This window comes from Pyrus communis, chromosome 15 (genome assembly GCF_963583255.1).
Source record: "Pyrus communis chromosome 15, drPyrComm1.1, whole genome shotgun sequence".
NCBI lineage: Eukaryota > Viridiplantae > Streptophyta > Magnoliopsida > Rosales > Rosaceae > Pyrus > Pyrus communis.
The window spans coordinates 6987536-7012189 of record NC_084817.1 but is presented as its reverse complement, the minus strand read 5'-3'; the positions used below and the strand labels follow the sequence as shown (position 1 = coordinate 7012189).

At 37.2% G+C, this 24654-nt stretch overlaps 2 protein-coding genes across 3 annotated transcripts; one reads left to right on the top strand and one right to left on the bottom strand.

Annotated features, from left to right (window-relative positions):
* Nucleotides 1–599: 599 nt before the first annotated feature.
* LOC137716885 (probable inactive heme oxygenase 2, chloroplastic) lies at nucleotides 600–2031 on the bottom strand. Of its 2 annotated transcripts, none has more exons than XM_068456242.1 (4): nucleotides 1885–2031; nucleotides 1396–1503; nucleotides 1156–1289; nucleotides 600–996 (listed from the first exon to the last, which is right to left on the bottom strand). In XM_068456242.1, exons 1-3 carry the CDS (start codon nucleotides 2023–2025, stop codon nucleotides 1188–1190), a joined length of 351 nt encoding a protein of 116 aa, XP_068312343.1. In that variant the 5' UTR covers nucleotides 2026–2031; the 3' UTR covers nucleotides 600–996; nucleotides 1156–1187. The 2 variants fall into 2 exon arrangements, with proteins under 2 accessions (XP_068312343.1, XP_068312344.1); XM_068456243.1 differs by having other exon boundaries at nucleotides 1192–1289.
* An 18119-nt stretch (nucleotides 2032–20150) lies between these two features.
* LOC137716883 (patatin-like protein 2) lies at nucleotides 20151–22362 on the top strand. The gene is made up of 7 exons (XM_068456241.1): nucleotides 20151–20318; nucleotides 20440–20621; nucleotides 20726–20915; nucleotides 21083–21244; nucleotides 21364–21666; nucleotides 21781–21953; nucleotides 22040–22362. Exons 1-7 carry the CDS (start codon nucleotides 20187–20189, stop codon nucleotides 22116–22118), a joined length of 1221 nt encoding a protein of 406 aa, XP_068312342.1. The 5' UTR covers nucleotides 20151–20186; the 3' UTR covers nucleotides 22119–22362.
* Nucleotides 22363–24654: the final 2292 nt, after the last annotated feature.

The following is a 24654-nucleotide window of genomic DNA, read 5'->3' as shown; positions in this document are numbered from 1 at the left end:
ATAGTAGAGCATTTATATATCTTATTGTTTTTTCATTAAGGGAGAGGAGCTGATAGTTTTGTCATAATAGTTCACTTTTTTGGAAGTCGAGAAGACTTACAGAATCATTTCAGCATCTCTTTAGTCACCAGACAATAGTGTGATCTAGAAGTGCCAGAAAATCAAATCCAGGAAGTGCTGCGTGAAATACAGACTTGAAATTCGTCTCCAATCACTGAGTCATCCCATAGAGGTTTTATCTTTTTGTTTTTTCAATTTACTATTACTATTATTAAGGGGAATGGAGAGAGTTCAAAACAATTAAAATAATTTAGGAGAAAGAAGAAATTTCAAACCGAACGCATATGTAAAAGGCCAACACCATATCTACTAAGATATTAGACCATGTACTAGAGCATTTATCTAAACAATTAAATCAAATGAAAAAAAAATCGATAATATAGATACAGTAATACAACTGGAATAATTTGGTGGAGTGATTTTTTTTCCTAGTGTAATCATCAAATTCTTATGTGGCATTATTATTCCACCTGTAATATAACAAAATTTATTTATATATGTATCGATACTATGTTTAAATCCATAAAGTGTCATCCCAGTCATCCACCCATACAAATCAAAAGAGGTTTAAAATTGCCATCTCTGAGTTAACTCAGTAATAATTCAGTATCAATATTCTTGCATTTGTTAACATATTCTTCCCTTAAAACTATCTAGTTGCAGTTTGGGTGCTTTCTCAATCCCCTTGTACATCATCCTAAGACTACGATACTACTACAAGGGCTTCCAAAATCTGAAAGACTAGGAAAATCCACGATTCTTGCGCAGAAGCTGCTTCTTGTGCTCAGCGCAGCCTTACGGAAGAAAAGTATACAAGACGTCCTCGTCTTCTCTCTAGATAAGTGATGCAATGGTGTTCATCTCCAGCTCGTAGAGTTAAGCCTGTCGAAAAATCACCTTCTACACAAAAATGAGTCCACCCTAGACCAATGCTACCTGATAACAGAACAGAAAACCATTGCTAGCGATCACTGCTGTGACACAAATGCACCAGAAAATGCAAGGATGAATTTAGCAACCAATGTTTGAAAGCAGCTATTAATATCTGAGAAATTCAAAAAAAGAAAGGAGAAAATAAATTTAGACATTCTTAACGATAAGTGATCTCCCGAGCAGTTTGATTCAGATTACTTGGGCTCTAGGATGATCCAACGAACTGTCTGCCCCAAATACCGAAATGATTTTGTTGTTTCTTTTAAGCGTTTGTTTTTGTCATCTCGAGTCCAATGCTGTACTCACAAAACAAAAATTTCCAACTTCTAAGTACTAGGAAGTAAACACAACTAGAAACTCAACCAAATGAGACCATATACAAATAGTTTCTCAGGCATTAACCTCTCCAAGCTTGTTGACCTTCTCACGAACACCTTTCAACAACTCCTGCACGTCCCCTTCCCATGTGTAAAACCCCAACTCCCTTCCTTCCAGCAACTTCTCAGATACCTGAAATTCACCAATCCCAGTTTGCAGAATGCAAAAGTAGTTACTAGTCAGTTGATTCCGTACTGTAAAAAAGCACTAGAAAAAACCTCATCTTTCCACACAAAGATCAAAACTTTCATGCTTCAACGAAATGGGCTGAAAGTTGGAGACCTTCTACTCTACATCAATGCATTGTATTTTAAGCGGCTTAATCTTAGAGTCGCACACTAAATTCCGTCACATTTCCCCCCGCAAATTCAATAATGTATGTCATACGCTGATGTACTCTAGAATTTACGCAACTTCAGCAACACCGCCTCAGAATTCAGAACAATTAACATAAATTTCAAGACTGAGAATCATTTAGGCAGGATTAAAGAATCCCGAAAACTCGAAAAGTACCTGTCTTGCAATGACCTGCCCACCAGCTATATGCGAAATGTAGATATTGTAGAAGTGGCAGAGGAACAATGGAGCAGAATGTGCTGCAAGCCCCTCCAAATACTTGGCATAAGAAACTCCTGGATTGCTGGGTCCAAACATTTCCTAATTCGAAAAATTCAACGAAATTCAAGAGAAGAATGGAGAAAGCTTACCTTCTTAGACGGATGAGGCTGGCAGGAGAAAGTGAACCTAAAGAGATTGGGAACGGCGCCGGGCCTGCCCAGCACGGGGGCGGACACATTAGGATCGGAGATCAAGAAGGCGAGAGCTCTAGCCGACTCGGCCTGGCTCCCACACCCATCCCTAGGGACAGCCACCGACTCGAGCAGCCAATCGACAACGGCGCCACCTCCAGCCCCAACAAGGGCGACCCTTCGGCTGGCATTGGCGGCGGCAATATCGGCAAGGAATGCAGCGACCCGGAGCTCGAAGCCGGAGCGGACCTCGTGGTTGGCAGAGGACAAGATGGGGCTGAGAGAGTGCCAGAGAACGGAGGCGCCGACGCCGGTCTGTTTAGCGTGGTGGAGAAGCTTCCTGAACGACTTGGTGGATTTGAGGACGGCATGTCGTACTCCGTTATGTACAGGATTCAACGACTTGTCGTAGCAGTCCGTCGAAACGACGACGAACAAGGCGATCAGGGCGGAGGCGAGAGTGCCGGAGAGCACGATAGCGGCGGCGTGAGGGAGAGAGGAAGCGCCAGGGACAGAATACAGAGGGTTTAAGCGGCGGTGTAGAACAGACGGAGGATGGGGGACTTGATCGGAATTCTTGAAATTGTTGGGGGGCTCGTCGGGGTTTCTGGAAGTGGAAGAGGAAAATAAGCGGGCGGGATTGTGATGACGGTGGTGGTGGCAGTAGCGGCGGGTTGTGTAACAGAGGCGGAGCAACATTTGGGGAATTGGAGATTGTATGGAGAGTTTCGCTACTGCACATGAGCCACATGCACATCAGTTGAACAAATCAAATTTAGCGACTCGTTTTCATTTGAATAAAAAAAAATGGAAGGTCGAGATTTGTTTAAATCAACCGATGCGCAAGGAATGCGCACGTGGCTCACCTGTGGAGGGAAGTTCTCTTATTGTATGCTTAATTAGAATAAGAAGAAATTAGAATGAGTAGTCATTGGATTAAGAAAGGAAACATAATGAACACTAGCAACCAGTACAGGCGTTATTCGTGTGCAATTTAATTTTCTTTCCATTATGGTATGAGTTACATGAATTTATGAAAAATAATTACTAACATTAGTAAAATAAAACCAAACTTATGAGTTAGGCAATACTTTGAAAATTTTATAATAATTTGTTAAGATATTATTACATGCAACACTAAAATTATCACTAACTTCGATTGGATGAGGATCCTCTTTGTGGGGATCATAGGGATCCTCGCATCATAGTCGTTTGTCGTATTATTACTTACAACACTAAAATCATCACTAACTTTAGTACTTCGGATAAGGATCCTCTTTGTGGGGATCCTAGGGATCCTCACATCATAGCCGTTCATCGTACATCATGTGGCTAGCTTTCGTCAGATATTATTTGTGTTTAATTTTTAAATAAAAAAAGTCAAATAATTTCTGACTGCACGATGTACGATGAATGGGTAAGATGTAAGAATCTCTAGAATCCCCACAATTTGGATCCGGATAGGATCCAAATCCTAGTACATCTCCCAAAAGTTGTATAATATGGAACTCTACTTGGATGAAACCAAACCCTGCAACAAAGGGTAAAAACAATCGAATGCAACAAAATAAGTAATCGAGGAGTGATAAATCATGATTAATATATGTATTTCAATGACACATCTAATGAATTGCAAGAGATTTTTAATGCGTAAAAATTTCTTCCTCCAACCTTGCATAAGATGTAGAGACTAAATAATGAGGCTCATACCTTCAGAACATTGGATGCCGATTCATGGTGGGAGGTGCTCCAGTCTAGGGTTCATGGGTCAAAGAGGCAGGGGGCGGCGATAAAAGGGTCATGGGGGAAAACGCAGAGGATGTGGGAGAAGTTTTTGGGTGGTAGGTCTGGCAGAGGGCAATTAGGGTTTTGGAGGAGAGGAAGAGCCTACATAATTTGCAGGTGGGTTAGAGACAAGTGAGGTGGGCGATTATGTTATTATTACATGGTTATGAGGTTTGCATACAAAAATAATTTGTGGTTTGTAATTACTAAATTGCTTATATTTTTTTTTCTTTTCAATTTTAATTAGAAGGTTAGTGTCACATCCCGACTCGGACCCCCACCACATCCCGGACACAACTCCACCGTAGCACGATATTGTCCGTTTTGGACCCCTACCGCACCCTCATGGTTTTATTTCTGGCAACTCACACGAGAACTTTCCAGTGGGTCACCCATCATGGGAGTGCTCTTGCGCGCTACTCGCTTAACTTCGGAGTTCTCATGGAACCCAAAGCCAGTGAGCTCCTAAAAGGCCTCGTGATAGGTAGAGATGAGAATATACATATAAGGCTTACATGATCCACTCCCCTGGACGATGTGGGATGTTACAGTTAGAATGGTAATTTCATAGAAATTTAATTGACAACCAGAATTCTATTAATATAGTTTTAGACCAGGCTTGTTTTACTTACAAAAAATAAATTTGTAAGAAATTGATATCATTCATATTCTTATGTTTGCTAGAACCAAAAGAATGGAAAACATAAATGCATCTGGGTATTCTCGTACCTGAAAAGTGAAAAAAAATCAATGAGAAATGAGATTAACATGTGATTGTTTATTTGATACCAAATTCTCCATATCCTTATTCCGATAACTTGGTAAGTAAACATGCCCAAATAAATAGGCCTGTCCCAAGTGTTTACCATCAAGAATCGAATGAAAAAAACAAAACCTGAACTCTAATAAAGTGTTAATGTATTCGGAATTAAAATTGAAAATTATTATTGGCATTTCAAAAATTTCATTTTGCATTTTAAACTTTATATAATTAGAAATAAAACTACATTTATGAGGAGTATAAATGAAATTTTTTGAATGCTAATAACAGTTCTTTTAAAATAATTAATTATTAAAACACATCAGTATAAAAATAAATTACCTTTCATCATTCAAAATTGAGAAGGCAATTTGGTGTAAATTAAAATTTGAAATCTGTTCATGCTTTTTTCAGTTTTGCCTCCCACATTAGAGCTATCCTACCTGTTGGCGATGACAAGCAATCACTTTTACTATTCACTCTAAAAAGGCTCTGGCAGCCCAAAAATCAATCTCGTATTATACTTTCATACTTTACTATTCACTCTGAAAAGGCAAACTTATGGAGTAAATTAAGTGGTAATTTCGAAAAGAATACTTAGTCTATCAATCACGTATTATTCTTATGTGTAAGTTGAGAACAGGATTAGTGTGATGAGTAGTGTGCATCAGTCTATTCAAAATGTAACAAATACTTAGGTCTACCTTAAGACAGATAATTATCTATTAGATAATGTTGGATAATATAAAGGGAGTTTTAACGAAAAGCCCACAATATTATTCACTTTAACAAAAAACTACATTTTTACACTAAAAAGTCAATCCTGTTATTATTCAATTTATCCTATATTTTGTCCTTATCATTAAAACTCAAAGTTTTCAAGCCCTTTTCATTATTTTTCCTTAATATAAATGATTATGATCATAATACACATGTAAATTCAATCAATTTGATAATATCTAAATGCATCAAACACATATATCAATAAATAAAGCAGTAAAAAGGAAAAAGTAAAGAATGATCTGCTTGTGATATTAAGCGAGGCGTGTTGTCATTGTTCTAAAGCTGTAGACGCCTTTCTACGCGTCAGTTATAACAGTTATCTACAACTCTAAAATACAACCCTTGAATCTCACAGAGTGTCTAATGCATAAGCACGATTACAGTAGACGGGGTGCCAAGTAGTGATTAATTGCCCATTGATAATCAAGATGAGTAGGAAGATAATAAGGATTATATATGAGTACTGTTGTAGGGAGAGAAGGAAGACATTTTAATTGTTCTATTAACGTTTTGAGGAGTTTCCCATTTATAAAACTCTATATAACCTTTGGTAAAAGACATGACTTCTCTAATTGATATGACTTTTCATATTTATTATTTAAAATAATAACAAGTAAAGTTTTGAATCTTTAAGAAAATAAAACAAATAACCAACAATCCCCCACAAGATTCAAACTCCATATAAGTGTATAAGACAAAAACATATAGATACTAATGGAAGAAATTTGGGCAACTTGTATTCCATGCAATGGGTGTAGGTGTCTTTTGGACTTGAACCTACACTTAGTGTTAACAACTTTCATCTGAAGGAATCATAGTGAACTATGTCTTGAACTAGACTCCTTTTGACCAGAATACTAAATGTAATACATATGGTATCGATAAAAAACTTGGCGCGGGTTAGCGCTATTTATGGCCATGCACTTAATCTTGATTCTCATGAGAGTTATTAGAGAATAGCCCAATCCTCACAGTTGTGGCCTCACAACTACTCTCACTTAGATGAGTTCTCTAAGAGTACATGTGACATGTACCCTACGGGAGATTGCCCGCCTCGAAACTCATTCAGGGTTAATACCCTTCCTAATGTCACATAAAATAGCACTAATGTCATAGGGATAAGAGGAAGAATATCTCATGGATATCTTCATTATAATATGAGTGCTAGAATTAGCCACGCAATATGGATTGTTTCTACCACATTGAACTTCCTTCATGGGATCTCCAATTACAGAAGTTGGATTTCTTCCTTAGGTGACTCCCTTACGGGATTAAGCACATTCCCCTCAACAATTTTGCATTTAGTCTCCACGAGACATGTAGACAAATGACTAACAAGTCATTTTATTATGATTGCCTTCACAAGGTATATATAAGTTTATTGGTCATATATTTGCTCGTCAATGCTTTTAAACCTGCACGTTATAACTAACTGCAAGCTAAAAATATTTTAGTCATAACTTCAGATATAAATTGTTTAAGGTGCAGAATCATTCATAGTTTCACTAGAATAAACATGAGTACAAGCAATGAAACATACCACCACATTATGGTGCTCATTAGAAAAATTAATTTCATGAAAATCTCAAATCAATTTCAGTATATATAAGATATCAAAAGTAAGAGTAAATTACACGCACCTTGAAAAAAAAGTTTAATATTATTTGTTTGTTCTCAAAAAGTAGCTTTATTTTCACTGTGATACCAAAATTCAACAAAGCAAAACTCAATCAACATATAATTCACAATTTGTAACATCTGGTTAAGAGATTGAAAAATAAAACCCAAATATACTATCCCAAGTTTTTTTTTTTTTTTTTTTTTTTTTTTTTTGTACAAAAGTATAAACCAAGAAGATCAACAAATATACTGTTTTGACCAAATCCCATAGTGACACGGCACCGACTTATATTTACACTTTTGATTTTATTAAATTATTTTATCATCAAATGCATTGAAAGAACTGAGGCATACAAAGTCAGCAGTCCATCTTAAATTACACTTTTCTGTAGTCAATATATAATCACTCATATATATAATGATTGACAATATTAGTAACATTAGAAGTTAATAGTGCAAGTAAAACTTTTGAAAGTACATACTGCAAAATCAAAGAGCCAATGAATGAATTTTTAGACATAACAAGGTGTCTAACAAACGAAAATCAAAGAGCCATGAAAACTCAATAAATTCATATTCTATGATTTAGTTTACCACCCAATTAAACCAACTTTTACTTATAGCGTTTAAGTCATACTGTATGTTTTTTTATACGATTTTTGACAGATTGTGTCTTTTTTTTTTAACTGCAACCATGCAAGTTTGCGAAAAACATGATCAAAGGCAAGTGTCTAATATCAAAGAGATGCGATCTAACTGCATTTCCAAGTTTTGTACCATGTAAAGATGCAATCAAACTATAATACCAGCCCCTTTCGGTCAAATTAATTATTACCAAACAGTTATGCAGTTTCAAGAACAAGAAGCATGTAGGTATAATCATATATAAAATTAATTGTTCCAATGACTGGTTCCAGAAAACCAATTTCACTTATTTCTTAGTATGATATATATATATATATATATATATATATATATATATATATAACTACATAGAGCATTACTTTTCCCTTTTGACGACATAGAATCTGAAACCCAAATTAACATGCTTTCGTCCAGAATTTCCATATTCTAAGTCATTGCTTAAAATGATCATAACTCAATCAACTCACAACGAAATTTAGCAAATAATATATGGATTTTGTGGTACTAGGAAGGATCTGCAAGACTACATAATTCTTGTTGGCATTTGATGCCTGTACGAATATTTACCAGGCAAGAAAAGTGACGAGTTTAAAAGGTTTTTTTTTCTTCAAATAATTCTAGATGCAAACTCCTAATCTCAATCTTTTATACCACAATGCTAAGTCATCGAAGGTACCAAGAAAACAATTACACAAGCAAGAAAGCACAAAGAATATTGAACTTATATTCAACCTGTCAGAACCCTAATTTAAAATATTTCTATGTATACTGTAGTCCTATAAAGAGATACGTATCATGGATAATCGATGCATATACATGCAAACACCTTTTCGTTAAATTACGAAATTAATAAATTGTGATAATTGATCACACAACCAAAATAACAACACATATAAATTCATAGGGATTTCCACGATAGTAGAGATGCTATTTACGACTTTAGTTGTAGGATAATATAAATGATTATGATCATAATACACATGTAAATTCAATCAATTAGATAATACTCAAATGCATCAAACACATATATCAATAAATAAAGCAGTAAAAAGGAAAAAGTAAAGAATGATCTGGCCTGTGATATCAAGAGAGGTGTGTTGTCACTGTCCTAAAGCCGTAGATGCCTCCCTACATGCCGGTTATAACGGCTATCTACAACTCCAAGATACAACCCTTGAATCTCACAGAGTGTCTAATCCATAAGCACAATTACGGTAGACGGGGTGCCAAGTAGTGATCAATTGCCCATTGATAATCAAGATGAGTAGGAAGATAATAAGGATCATAAATGAGTACTATTGTAGGGAGAGAAGGAAGACATTTTAATCATTCTATTAACGTTTGAGGAGTTTCCTATTTATAAAACTCTATATAACCCTTGGTAAAAGATATGACTCTTCATATTTATTATTTAAAATAACAAATAGAGTTTTGAATCTTTAAGAAAATATAACAAATAACCAACAGATAATACATGGCAAACACTTAGGGCACGTTTGTTTGGCATCCTTAAGTTTCACTAGAGTAGACTGACTTATTAGTCCGTGTTTGGTGCAAAAGGAGACTAACTTTAATGAGGCTAAGTGTGACTCATTCCAAGTAAATCCTTCGCTAGATGTTCTTAGCGAGACCCCTCCGAAAGGAGAAGATTGCTAATCCCGTCTCCTAACACCTGCTTTGCTTCCATCGTCCTCATACCGATTGCTTCATCTGCTTTGGCAACCTGTGCTACTTTGCTTCGCCAATGCACCGCTACAACCTAATTCAGCAACTGGTACAATATGCTGAATTCTCTTCTTCCTTGTTTAATTTCTTCTAAAACTTCTTTGGGTCAATTTAATTTCTTCTAAAATCTTTCTGGGTCGGTCTAATTTCTTCTGAAATCTCTTTGGGTTGATCTAATTTCTTCTTATCTCTTTGGGTCAGCTTGGTCAGGCTTTTCATTGAGATGTTGCGTTGACAATGATGTGCCAAAGGCATAAGGTGACTCACTAAGAAGACTAGGGTCATCAGGAGGTGACTCCCTAAGAAGACCAGGGACATTAGGAATAGGAATGGGCAAATACCCATCGGTTATGGGTAACCGTAGTTACCTGTCCATTTAAATTTCACGGTTACAGTTATGAGTAACCGTTTATCCGTGAAATTTATATGGACGGTTATGGGTATTAACTACAGTTATAAATGGGTACCCATTTACCGTTTATTTTAATATATACATAAAATTTAAAAAAAACAAAAAACAAAAAACCTATGCTAAGCTAAATCACAACATTCACTTTCCATAAAAATTGCATGTTGATTATAACATCCATTTCAATTATAACATCCAATGCTAATGCTTATTGATTCCAGTGCTAGTGCTTAAAACATCCAGTCCTGGTGCATATTGATTATAATATCCTCAACCTAAGATAATGACTACCTTGAGTTTTAGAAGCTTTACTTTGTAATCGTATAGATGTTATAATTGAAGACTTGCTTGGGTATAGAAAAAAAATATGTCTAAAATACATGAATTTTCTTTCCAATATGCTTGCTCAAGTAATGAGAGGTATTTTGTTAGTAACAAATCAATTCTTAGCAAATATATCATATTACCTTGATTGATAATAGTTAAAAATATTGTTCGTGTTGTAAGCATAATTTACTGAACAATTATGGAGGCCATAGAGAGAGAGAAAGGTGCGGCAATAGTAGAGAGAAGAGAGAGATGTTTAATTATGGATGTATTCTATTCCACCCATTATGCCTTTATTTATAGTAGTAAGGAAGGCTAATTCCTTACCCTTTAGAATTACAACATTTAATAGGTAATCTACTTCTAATAGGAATATAAGATACATTCCCATATCTACTAGGATTTACACAATCACATTCCTAATCTAATAAGACTGCAACACTCCCCCTTGAGTGTGTAAATACTCAAGTAAATGGTGCATCAGGTCTTCAGTGATGAAGTAAGTACAGTTGATGAAGTCGTCGGCACAATAGGCGAATACGAGTCTCAAATCAAAGGAAGAATACATAAAAAGTAAAACTCACAAATCCTCTCTATGGTAAAACCCAAGGTGGAGAAAACCCATAGTCTAAGAAGAAAAGTGAGAAGTTGCATTAAGTCAAAATTATACGTCTTTTGGACGCAAGTAGAAGAGCTCACAGGGGTATGATCAGCCTAGGATGGGTGCCTCGTTAAACCCTAGTTAGGTAGCAAAAACCTAGTGGGAAAAATGTTCCTAATCATAGGGGAAAAGAGTACATTAAGATCAAGTAAGCATACTTCTGGATACTTCCCCTGAGTTTGACGTAACTTCCAAATGAGAACTACAAGCATTGCATATGAGTAATTAGGCATACCAATTCCTTAGACAAGCTTCTGGAAGGTTGACTTCGGCAGTGACGTCGTGTAAAGGTCGGCAAGGTTGTCTGGGATCGGCTTGCATGACTTTAATCTCCTGATGCTTTGCTAATGTAGATGTAGATGCAATATGTGTTGGCGTTGACTTCGTTAATGTATCATGGTTTGGTCGGGTTGATACATGCAACATAATCTTCATGGATCGTCGTCGGGACTCAACAATGGATGAAAACATATCAAGTACTTCGAAATTCTCCACAAGAACTCCTAACCATGTCTCACTTGTGGCGTAGTAAAGTGAGGTGAGTCTTGGAACGATTTGAAGATTTCGCAACTAAGGTCATATCGTGGACCTTCAAGATATTGCGATATCCCTAACGGTAATGAATAACCATTTGGGGATTTTGCCTTGTGCGGGTTTGATAAGTAACCAGTGTCAGCATAACAAACAAGGCAAGCATCATTCTGAGGATCAAGGGGGTTGGATCCACTGTGATATGTTGGGATTTGCCCATGTAATACCTTCAGGATACGTTTTTAATACCAATCAAGTGGATGCGTGCAGGCGTGTTACTGCATCTTTACTAATAGATCAATAGCGAATGAGATGTCTTGTCTAAATACAATAAGCTAAGTACAACGAAGCGCAAAGTTGAACTTTAGATATGGAATTTCGGATTCCATAACCTCGTTAGAGTCTTATGTGCATATAACGTATAGACGATCAAATGTATACTCAAAAGTAACACATTCGGGGTGTAGTTCGACTGGTAGACCAAAATACTGTCAGAATAATGCTTGAACTTCAGGTCAAAGCATAGACGAGTTTTCCCAATATCCTTCATCTCAAATTCCATCTTCAGGTGCAAGGCAGTTTTCTCAAACTCTTCCGGAGTTTTAGTGAGATTCATGTCAACGACATAAACTGTAACTCTAGCAATTTGGAATAAGACTTCATAATTTAACACGCAAAGGTATAATTCATCCTTGATTGATCAAATAATCACGTACACGGGTATACCACTTCTGTCGGATTTTTCAATCCATAAGGTACCGTTTGGTACGTGGGATGGGACGGAACAGAGTGGGACAAGGCGTTCCGTCCCACGTTTGGTGTGCCTAAAACGGGTGGAACGAGCTGTTCCACGGGACGAGTTTTGGGTGAATTTTCGTTCCACCTCACCCCTCTGGAACGACTCGTTCCACATCCGTGGAACACAAAATTATAACCTCTCCGTCTCCTTCTTTTTCCTCCTTGTTTCCATCCGAGGGCATCTTTGCTCCCGCTCCGTTCCATTCCGTTTTGTCCCATCCCGTCCCGTCTGCATACCAAACGATACCTAAGTGAATGCCTCAAAACAAGTTTAAGAGGGTGTTCCGTGGTTTTGGAACTATTTGAACCGGTCCATGTAATTCTTCGGGAACTCACATGTCAATCTCCTATCTATATCTCCATGGAGAAAGCACTAACCACATTTCATAATGCTATTATTAATCATAGGACGTTTGAGAGAAACCTTGCGTCGTAAGACGTGCATCATATAGAACTATTTCATTCATCTCATAACACTTCCTTTCCCACTTGTAACACAATAGGGTTACCTTGGGCAGTGTAGGTGATGCAAGAATTATACGCACACAAATTAAACCCTCTTTTTGACAATTGTAGTAAGTATGTAAGTAGGGATCGTTCTGGACCGGGGATTAGGAGGGATTGTTAATCACTTGGATTTGACTCAAAAACGCTAAAAACACAATCTAAAACACTATATTAGACTCAAAGAATGCAAAACTAAACTTTAAAACACTAAGACAAACCAAAGACTCAAAATGCTTTAAAGCATAAACTAAATTGATTTCTAACTAAATTGAACAATAAGGTAAAGGGGGATTTAGGTTTTGATTAAACTAAATGACAGATTGTAAATTAAAGCATAAGGAAATGAAGTAAACACAAAATGAATGAATCAACAGCTAATAAAAAGAGATAGCACAAATGGAGATGAAGCTAGAGATTCGATTTCACCATTGCTAAGCCAAGTCCATGCTTGTTAAGTCAGATTATACTCATCCCTCTACTTATTTCTTAGGTTTGTTTCACTTAGATATGATCAGCCATATGATGTGTGGATTTGATCAAATGTCTCTAATCATGAGCCTAATTGTGATGTGCAACTTTGGTTCCTAATCAAGACTATGTAGTGCACAAGAAACTTTCACAAAACCAAAGGGAACACTCGGCAGGATGTTTGCAAAACATTCCCTTCATTCATTCACATATCTACCAAGATTATGCATGATGTGTGCTTTAATCTTGGCTAAACAACCTGTGGTTAATTCAAATGATGATCAAGCATTAAAATCAACACACTAAGTCACAATTAAATCGGAGAATGAAACAAGAAATAGATAGATTAAATGAGAATTCCGAATTAACTACATGGCAATCTTGCAAGGCTACATCGAATCCCTAGAGAGAGATTAGTTACACTTCATGTTTACAAAAGGTTTGACATAAAAATATATAACATGAGTGAACATAGGATTAAGAAGAAAGAACCCTTGAAGCAAAACTGATGTCGAAATCCTTTAAGAAATGGGAGAGTGTATCTAATGGAATGAAGCCGAGAGGAAGTTCCTCATGGTACAAAACAAAGAGAATCAAAGAAACACCTAAACATTCCAACAACTCAAACTTGAATTGTATGAACGTTTAGGCCCTCTTATCTTCCTCTTCGTCGTAGCACAAGGTCTAAGGGATGTTGTTGGTGTGTTGAATGGATTGGGGAATTATGGAAATGGATGAGGAGTGGTGTTTGGATTATAAGGGAATGGTAGCTCAAGGCAATGAGGGAAGATTGGATGTGTTTGTGATGTGTTGTGTATGAAAATGAGATGTGATTTTTGTGTATGAATGCATGGGTTTTTATAGGGGGAATGGGAGAATATGTGGGTGATTGTTTAAGAGTGAATGTGGTTGTTATGATTGAGAGTGCATGTGGATGAAATAATGATGGAAAAAGAGCTAGGTTGTTGGTGTGTGAATGCATGTGTTGAATTGGTGGTGCAATGATAAAAGAGTAAGTGCATGTGTGTGTGAATGGTGGTGCAATGATGAATGAATAAGTGCATGTGTGTGTGAATGGTGGTAGCTAGGGTGAATTATGATGAATGCATGTGGAATAAAGATGGAGAAGGTGGTGTAATGATGAAGGAGTAAGTGCATGTGTGTGTGAATGGTGGTGCAATGATGAAAGAGTAAGTGCATGTGTGTGTGAATGGTGTTTCTTGATGGTTTTGGGGTTGTGATGCATGTGAATGCATGTGGCTAAGGGTTGTTGATTGGGCTAGAGGTTTTGCATGGCTCAAAGGATTGTTTGATTGGGCTAGGCCCTTTGTTTTATGTCCAAAGTGCATACAAGGCTTTCAAATTCGTCCAACACTTTGGCTCCAAGCATATGCTATCCATTCCAAGCCCAATTTTGCTCCAAAATGCTCCAAAATGCATCTTTTTGCTTCCTTAGCCATATGAACCTAAAAACACACGAAAATGGCTTAAACTACTAAAACAATTATGAATTAACAACATAGATGCACGAAAACAAGCTAAGTAAGTCGTCTAAATATGCTCCTATCAGTAGGAACGACAGGTCCAAAACACACTTTGGTAAGGAATTTGACTGGATTGTAACTTTAGTTGTCCAATCAGTTTTACGTTGTCACTTAATCACCAGAACACGGTTCGATATCATCGTTTTTCATTTATGTCGGTAGCTACCATATAAGTGAAAACATCATCGATGATAATCTCATTTCAATTCTATTTAGCTCATCCAAACTAGTATACTGGATCAAGAACTTTAAATATCGAGAGAAATCTGAATTAATCTCACGAGATGGAAATGATTTGAGACAGTGATCGAGTTTAGATTCATTATTGTGCTGTGTCTTCCTCTTCTAGGGAAGTGAATCATATGAATTAAGTGATATGTCGTGCTCCAGGCCAAGACAGATTGATTAGCTATCCGTCGGTGTACCGGACCATCCAACAGGGGCGGCACACCTTCCAAGGATGTTGACTCGACATCCGTTAAATACATTTATCCTTGCAGGCATGTTTACAGCTAGTTTATGATCTCGTCACTTTAACTAGATCAGGGAATGCGTCTGGAGCAACATTCTAAAATCTAGAATTCATCGCACTTACTTATCATACATGTGCGGTACGGGGATCGAGATAAGACATAGTGGGTAACATCCACGAAATTCGTGTCGTTCTATAGTAACGTTGATGGTTTTATCTCCCCTTAATGGCAGGAAGACTGTCTTATTAAAGTGACAACCTGCAAATGAGCAGTAAAGAGATCACATGCAAGGGTTCTAAGAGAGCTAGTGTGAAGGAGAATCATGATCGACAAAAGATACACATCTTTCTTTGAGGACCCATAGTGGTATGTTGTGGCGGCACAACTTGGCACATGGAATGCACACCCAAATGCGTAAATACGAAAATCGTTAGGTTTGTACCCAGTAACCAACTGTAACGTCATATAGGTTGGATGGCAATGGGCCTCAAGTTAGACCAACATAATTGCGTACAAGGATTGCACAGGCCTAGGCAGAAACCGAAAACTTGGTATGTTCACCAAAATTCAGGCAATCATTTAAATTGCGCTTTATGATCACTAGGCGAGACTATTTGGGGTGAACATGGGAATTCGATGTTCAATTAGAAACCCAAAACGACATGCAATACATTAGCGAAAACCTTTAATATAAACTCTCCGGCATTATCCAATCTCCCGAATCTTAAGGGATAAGTAGGGTCGTGAACCCATAATCAGCCATGAGGTTTAACAACAATGTGTGTGGACAAACATGTGACCAGTTTGTCGATTCATCAACCAAAACCATAAGTATTTATATGGTCCACGTTTTGGTTGGATTAGTCCATATATATTCCCTTGAATCCACTATGAAAAGAGAGTCGTTTCGTATCTTTGCGAGAGATGATATAGAAAATTAATTTCCCTAATGAGCATGCTTGGAAAAGTGTGCTTGTAGGCACAATATCCTTACTTCAGATAAGGAGATGTATTGTAGCATCATTGTTCGACCTAAGTGTCCCAAAAGGTCGTGCCAAAACAAGTAAACTGCTCAATCACCAAGCTCCAGGGTAGCCACATGTGGTGTATTCCTAGTTGGGAGACAACCCATTAGCCCCAAATCAAAGCTTCAGGCTTATTTTTGGAGGTGATGCAAAAATATTTCACTCTATTTTCTTCAGTAGTTTCATTTATGATCATTGTCATCCTGAATATCCTTACAAACTCAACGTCTGGGAGAATTTAAGGTCCCTTAAATGGTAATTCAGTACCATACAACGAGGAGCGTGCCAAATGCTCTTAATCAGGTTGGATAGACCTGAAGTCGTTGTTAGATATATGATTTAGGTGTAAAGTTAGTGTGCTTAGTACGCATTTATCTAGATAACTAACTTTCCCACATTCTTACCTAATCACGTGTTTAATTGAATCGGTCACATGTATTAAGAAACATGATTCAATTAACTCATATTCGAGGACAATATCAATAAGATTATCCATAAGTAAAACATACACCAAACTTGAATCCAAGAACATCGTTTTCATGAAAAACGTCGGGTTTTCATGGGTGTATTGTTTTATGAAAACTTCGGGTTTCAAAGGCACTAAATTTGAAACTATAGGTTCAATTTAGTTTTATGAACAATTAGTTCATAATAAGAGGTTCCTGTAAGAAACACAGAATGCAATATGCTGATTTAAGTATAGTGGATTTGAGTTTCTTCGAGAACTCAAGTGTGAAAGCTTCGTTATTACCAAAGTATATACCGGTTCAAAGTATAAAAATAAATTATTGAATCGTTAATGTCCAAAAGTGATCTTCATGTCAATAATTTTGGATTCATTATCAGATTAATGGAATGTAGGTCACTTTTAATTAATTCAATAAATCGAGTCATATAGGGTAAATTGTAGAAGCTAAATAATATTAGAATAATATTATCGGGTCGAAAAATATTACCCCAAAAATAATTGGGTTTGAGTTGGGTGCCTTGAGTAAAAGGCAGGGCCCTAAATGGCCTTAGGAGTGGGCTGCAGGCCATGGGCCTGGGTGGGAAACAAAGACAGTAGCCCAAGATGCTGGTTTGGGCTTCAACAGGTGCGTGGGACTTGGGCCCAGCACGGAGCTGGCCTGGTTATGGCGCAGGGAGCCCAGCCAAATGGCTAGCGTCATATCAAGCCGTGGGGAATAAAGCCCAAGCATCTGGGCTGGCGTCGGAGTGGGCAGGCCGCAGGCCTGGGGCGACAACAGGGCCCAGCAAGCAAAGCTTGCTGTGGGCTGGTGTGTGAAACAGAGCCCAATTTCCCCTTTTTTTTCCCTTTTTTTTTCTTTCGATTTTGTTAGGGTTCAAGAAACCCTAGAATTGCTTTTAATTTATTTTATATAATTTGACTCATAAATTCCACATAGCACATATGTGTAATGCATGAAACAAATATATGAACATATACAATATATATATATCAGAAGGAAAATATAAACATAGAGTGTTCATGCATCATGGGGAATGTTTTCATGCTTCATAGTCGTTTCAAATATCCTACTTTATTTTAAGCGTACATGATTGGCAGAAAACAACAAAAGCCCTTGAATTTGTAGAAGATCCTTCTTAGAAAGCCAGAATTGCATCTCCAATGCGTTGTATCACGTTCAACAAAGAAAAACTAAATTGAACCAATAGCATGTATATTAATTCAATAAAACAATTAATTAATCATAAAAAGCATAATTAAAACGTAATACTCCCCTGATGGAAGATAAAACTCTCTTGTTAACGCAGTGTTAAGAACGTGTTGATAACGTGTTGGAGGCATAATTTACTGAACAATTATGGATGCCATAGAGAGAGAGAGAAAGGTGCGGCAATAGTAGAGAGAAAAGAGAGATGTGTAATTGTGGGTGTATTCTATTCCACCCATTATGCCTCTATTTATAGTCCTTTAGGATTACAACATTTAATAGGTAATCTACTCCTAATAGGAATATAAGATACATTCTAATATCTACTATGATTTACACAATCACATTCCTAATCTAATATGACTGCAACAGTTCGTGAATTATTATTTCAATTATTGGAGTTTTATATGGTTATGGTTCAAAAAAACATGTAAATAGAGAAAAAGGGGTAAATGGGTTAAAAAAAAAAGGGTAAACATATATACGGTTAGGGTTAAATAGATATGCGGTTATGGATATGGTTAACCATTTATAAACAGGTATATGGTATCGGTATAACCGTTTAGACAATTACCCAACTAGTAAACGATTATGCGAGCATAAGTATAAACGGTTATGGGTAAATAACCGTGATTACTTGCGCGTCATAACCATTGTCCATTCCTAATGAGGAGGCGCCTAACCAAGCACTAGGTACGGCTAATTTGCATCCCAGTAAAATCCGATTTTGATTTTCATTGATATATTCTACTTAGTGTTTCCCCTTCTGGTATTTTGCAATTTAGGATTTCATTGTGGGTTGGATAATTTATGATATTGTATGGAATTAATTTTTTGTGATTGTTCAAATTGGGTCCTTTTTTCGTTGATTTTTATTACCCTGCTTTTTAGTTTGATACTATATCAAACGCTTTACTATATCAATCTAATTTAATCTAGTCTAAATCAGTCCAACTTAATTTTTGAAGTTAATCCGGTATAACAAATGCATTCTTATTAGACAAATAATGCAACTCGAATTTTGTCTTGTGTGGAAGAAAGAATTTGTCCCCACCCTAAGAAGCACCTTCATGTCCACCCTATTTGATTTAGACCAAGACTAAGTTTAGACCTGTCTTTTTGAATACTCAAACCCAAACAATTAAATAAGGATGAAACTATCCTTCAACTGCGACGGATTAATTCGTTCGTTCCTTTTATTCCAAACCCCGAATTGAAAGGTTGATTATTCTTGGGGTTTGGATTATTTCAACAGTTTGATTTAATCTAACATCTGGCTGTTTTGGTTTGTTTTTTCAAGGCACGTTTTAAGAGTCTAATTATTTGCAAACTAAGAGATTACTATTCATCTCACTTTTTAAAAAGAAGAATTTGAAGTACGATTGGATAAAGTTACATATTATCCTATCTGTCAACCTCATATCGTTGAATTGGCTACTGCCATATATAAGACCAATTGGTTGACATCGAATAAATTCAATCGCTTTTGCTGTTTTTTGAACTGAATTAATAAAGTACGGCAGCATGACATTGAATAAATCCAATATATAATTATGAGAAAAACTCATAAAATTCTTGTCAAAAGTTGAAGAATTCTGCAATGTTATATCACCCAACCCATAGAGATAAAGATCAAAATATGGACCATAATCCGAAAGGCATGATTAAGCACGCAAATGAAAAGACCTTTGCATCAGTCAAAATAAAACTCTATCAACTAAAAATCTAAGATCAGCATAACGAGTTGAAAAATGAACAAGATTGTTTGATGCGCACACCATAAACCTAATGATAATTAATGGACCTTGGCAGCGGTCGAGACAAAATCTTGTTGCAGCCACATATACATCCATGATCAGTTAAATATTTGAAAAAATAAGCAAAGTTTCTCAAGGAACTATATTTACACCTCATAGCAGGCGCATCAGGTTATTTATTTATTTTTTAAATTTTCCTATTGTTAAAAAAAAAAAAAAGTTCGAAATTATTACAATAACTTAAGAGATGAGAAGTTTTGTGCGGAAATTCCTCTACAGTTCTTGTGGAGTCTGTTATCTCTCTAATCGTATTCGGGGAGCTTGCCGGATTGTTGTGTTACGTTTGGATACTATTAAGACTATAATTTAATCATCAGTCAGACTTCTACAGTTAAAATAGTCAATTAAATACAGCAATAATTTTAATTCGCCTCATTTCTGAAGGACCGGCTCAGAAACACGCATGCACGAAAGCTGGTGTTATAAATACCAGGACTACTTCTCCCAAAGCATAACTCAGAAATCTCTCTCTCTCTCTCTCTCTCTCTCTCTCTCTCTCTCTAACTGATCTGATGGAAAGAAGCGGTAGGGTAGAGCCCCCCACAGTCTTTGGAAAGATAGTCACAGTTCTCAGTATCGATGGCGGCGGAATAAGAGGCCTCATTCCGGCAACCATTCTTGCTCTCCTCGAATCTGAACTTCAGGTATATAAGACTTTCTGTCAATATATATAAGTACTTTACCATCTGTGTTTTAATAGTACTTTAAGTGATTTATTTTCCCAATTAAGTACTGATAAGATTAATGTCATTGGTGGTACTGCAGAAACTGGATGGTGAAGATGCAAGGATCGCCGACTATTTTGATGTGATTGCAGGAACAAGCACAGGTGGTCTTGTGACTGCTATGCTTGCAGCCCCAAACGAGAATAACCGCCCACTGTTCGCTGCCAAAGATATTATAGACTTCTATATTAATCAATGCCCTAAAATCTTCCCCCAAAACACGTAATGCTTGCTTAATTAATTACATGTTAATTATGTCCACTTAATTAATTTTTTTATATTTTGGATATTCATAATAATTTTTGCTCTAATGGTTTAAACGACAGTTGGCCAATTTTTCCTAATACGACAAAGATCATCAAAGCTCTAGCAGGACCAAAATACAATGGCAAGTATTTGCATCGCTTGATTAGGGAAAGGCTGGGCAACAAAAAACTGCACGACACATTGACTAATGTTGTAATTCCCACATTTGACATCAAGAATCTCCAGCCAGCTATCTTCACCAACTTTAACGTAATTCACCGTCTTTCTAATATATTAACTAATTCGAAAAAATTTAATATATTCCAGAGTATTCTATACGTCAAAGTATTGTAAAGTTTGTTCATGTCTAAAAATGATTTAAGAAAATTACTCATATATGTTGTAATATAATATGATGTGCTTATTTTTGTTGGCAGGTGAAAAACAAGCCATCATACGATGCCTTACTCTCTGACATATGCATTGGAACCTCAGCGGCACCAACTTATCTTCCAGCTCATTATTTTGAAACCAAGAACGCTGCAGGCAGAACTAGGGAATTCAACCTTATAGATGGCGGCGTGGCTGCAAATAATCCGGTATATGTGATAGGAGGAGTTATATTACCAGATTGTTAATTTATACCATTGATTTTAAAAGTAAACTTCGGGATTATAAAAAATTAACTTAAACACTTAAAACACTTTTGTCCTTGCAGACTTTACTTGCTGTTTGTGAAGTTACAAACAAAATAAGGAAGGTGAATCCAGACGTCTTTCCTGTGAAACCTATGGACTATGGGAGATTTCTAGTGATATCATTAGGAACTGGTTCATCAAAAGCTGAAATGAAATACCATGCACGCTTTGCAGCGAAATGGGGCTTGTTGAATTGGTTAACCAGCGGTGGCTCCACCCCCATCATTAATGTTTTCAGTCAAGCAAGTAACGATATGGTTGATCTTCACCTTTCTTCAATTTTCCAAGCCCTTCATTCTGAAGAAAATTATCTTAGAATTCAGGTACTGAACTCGTCATCTGAAATGCATTTTATCCATAGATTCATCACTATAGCTTTTTTAGAATAATGTTGTTTAGACACAAAAAACTGACATCATTTCTGATACTAAACGTAGGATGATACCCTTCGGGGGACAATAGCTTCTGTGGATATAGCCACGAAGAAGAATTTGACCAATCTTGTGAAAGTTGGAGAAGGGCTATTGAAAAAACCAGTTTCTCGGGTTAATTTGGACAGTGGCAGGTTTGAGGCTACTAAGCATGAGACAAATGCAGAGGCTCTCATAAGGTAAAATATTTATCATTAAACCAACAGATTTATACATGTAATTGGTGAGTAGTGAAAAATTGTAACTTAATTACTATAATTTTCAGGTTTGCTAAACTACTGTCGGAAGAGAAGAGGAGACGCCAAGCAAGGTCAACCAACGGGCATGTTGAAAGTACTTACTGATTAATTGTTGCCCTAAGACGATGACAAGTCATTATTCTTTAAATTATACTGTTTGGAAATGTAAAGTGTAATAAATTATGGATAATTCAAGGGTATGGGGGCAAATGGCAACCATATACTCCATCTCTTAATATTTTTTTGTGTTCAAATAAATCCCTGTTGGGATATCACTGTAATAGATCTCTCTGTAATCGATATATTCATTCTTTTGTTAATTTGTTGGTTGTTGGATACTCAATAAAATTAAGCTTTCATTTTAAAAACACGGTATTACAGTCCTACATAGTTCTTCATCATGGTGTATGTAAGAGTATTAGAGTATACAATTACAAGAAGCAGCCATCCTATTCAGGCATCATTATGTATATATTTGGAGGATATTAAATCGGCAACATTATGTATATATTTGGAGGATATTAAATCGAATATGCAGAGTGAAATGATGAGATTTTGGATTAATTTCTCAACTCTCACATACTGATAACATGTATCACAGTACGTATCAATGGAAGAAAATGCAGAAAACTAAAGAGAATGTATGAGAGAATTGAGAGAATCAAGCTTCTGAGATTTCTTAGATGATTCCATCAATCAGTCACAATACAAGCCATATATATAGCTAGTAGTAGTAGCTCAGCATGCAAGCTAGCACCTTAACCACCTAACTTCCTAACTAATTTGACACGTGAAGCCTAAAATAGTCCCAAAAATTCTAGAGGCAACACATGAACTTTTATTCAAGAAAAATAAGATTGCCCTCAATAAATGGGCAGGTTTCTTAGATGCTCCCATGCGTAGCTCACATCACAGCTCACCTGCCCTTGGCAAGGAAAAGATAAAGATTAATTACCCAAATCATATCTTTAATACATTCCCAATTGAAGATTGACTCCAATCAAGTAAGTAATCCTAAGTTAAATCAATTAGGGATAATTACTCCATTATCTGAAGATATTATTTCCTATTAAATATCTTGGGAATATTTAGAGAATGTCTCTCCATTAAACACTATATGGCTGGCCTTATCCTTATAAATACCCCATATTCTACCAAATTTTAGAACTTTTGCAACCCTAAAAATGCCTTAAACACTTTCTCAGAGAAACTAAGTTAGTCATCAGAGCCTTAAACATTTTCTCAGATAAACTAACTTAGGCATCGGAGATCCGTTGACCTAACCCCCGCCCCCACCTCGTGGGCGTATGAGACTTAGGTACTTGATCAAAGGTGTTGATTGTTTTGGAGGTGCATTTTCGCCAAGACTGAAGACGGTGGAAATTTGCATTGACAACTTGGTGCTTTCATTGAGAGTTGATTCAAAATACTTGAATAGGCCTTTAGCATTTGTTTCTTGAATTTTCTATTAGGTTGAATTTCTCATACATTATATCAATTAATATTTCCTAGAAAAGTTTCTTGATCAATCCCTGAAGAAAGGATACAATGGTAGGAAATTCAGAAACTACGACGAACGAAACCCCGTACGTGTGAGGATTTGGACCAGAGAGTGAAGACGAGGACATAGCCCCACAATGCAGGTCCTCAAGGCTCAGCACAACGGCAGAAGGAGCTCCACCGTTGTGGAGCTGCACCACAACTATCACCACCATGACCCAGCAGCCATGGTAAGGCCACAGGCCACAACATAAATTCCACTGCCGCTGCCCTTGCAGCGCCGCATCCCTCCAAACCCTAAGCAAGAGGCCCAGTTCCATTTCCAAGCCCACAGGCAGGAGGCCCAAAACTTGGCAGCTGCTACAGCAGGCCTAGGGCAGGAGGCCCAGCCCACTGTGACAGCAGGCCCAAACCCGAGCCCAGAACATAGTAGCTTAGCGAGCCCAAGCCCAAGCCACCCGGCCAGCAGGCCAAGATGTGGCAGACCAACGTGTTCCGCGAACTGCTCCGACAACTTGGCCTGCGGCCCAATCCATTCCGAGGCCACCTCCAGCAATCTAGATTCCAACCACAGATCCCGCGATCGATTCATGGTTACTTACACCCCATTTTTCTGTAGGAATGTCTGCTTTGGGCTGAAGTTTTGTACCTGCAATCTATTATATTTCCACCATACATAGAGACGCCCATTATCCAAACTCTTCCAATCCAAATGACGAGCACCATCTGCCTCAGAAGGTTGCCAATTTGATGAAAGCCCTTGCGCAGCAAACCACCTTAGTAAACCATCTCTTTGAGCGCACCGAGATGCAGCGTGCCTTAGATGAGATGTCTCGAAGCAGGATAAGGGCGGAAGAACGTGACTCATTCCAGCAATGTCCCAGCAAAGAGTCACGCAGCCTGCCACGAACCGTGTGTTTGAGTAATGTGCATTCTCATTTAAGCCCTTGGGGAAATGTCTTTTCCTACCTAAATACACAGAGAAACGTTCATTCCGACTCGGCTGATGAGTCAGTATACATTCGAGGTTAGGTCCACACTCTAACGAGTACTCAGGACATTCCAGGCAAAGCATTCACATGAGGCTATGCCCACAAGGAGATCTTCCAACGAGGCAACGGAGTAGGCAGCTGCATGACGA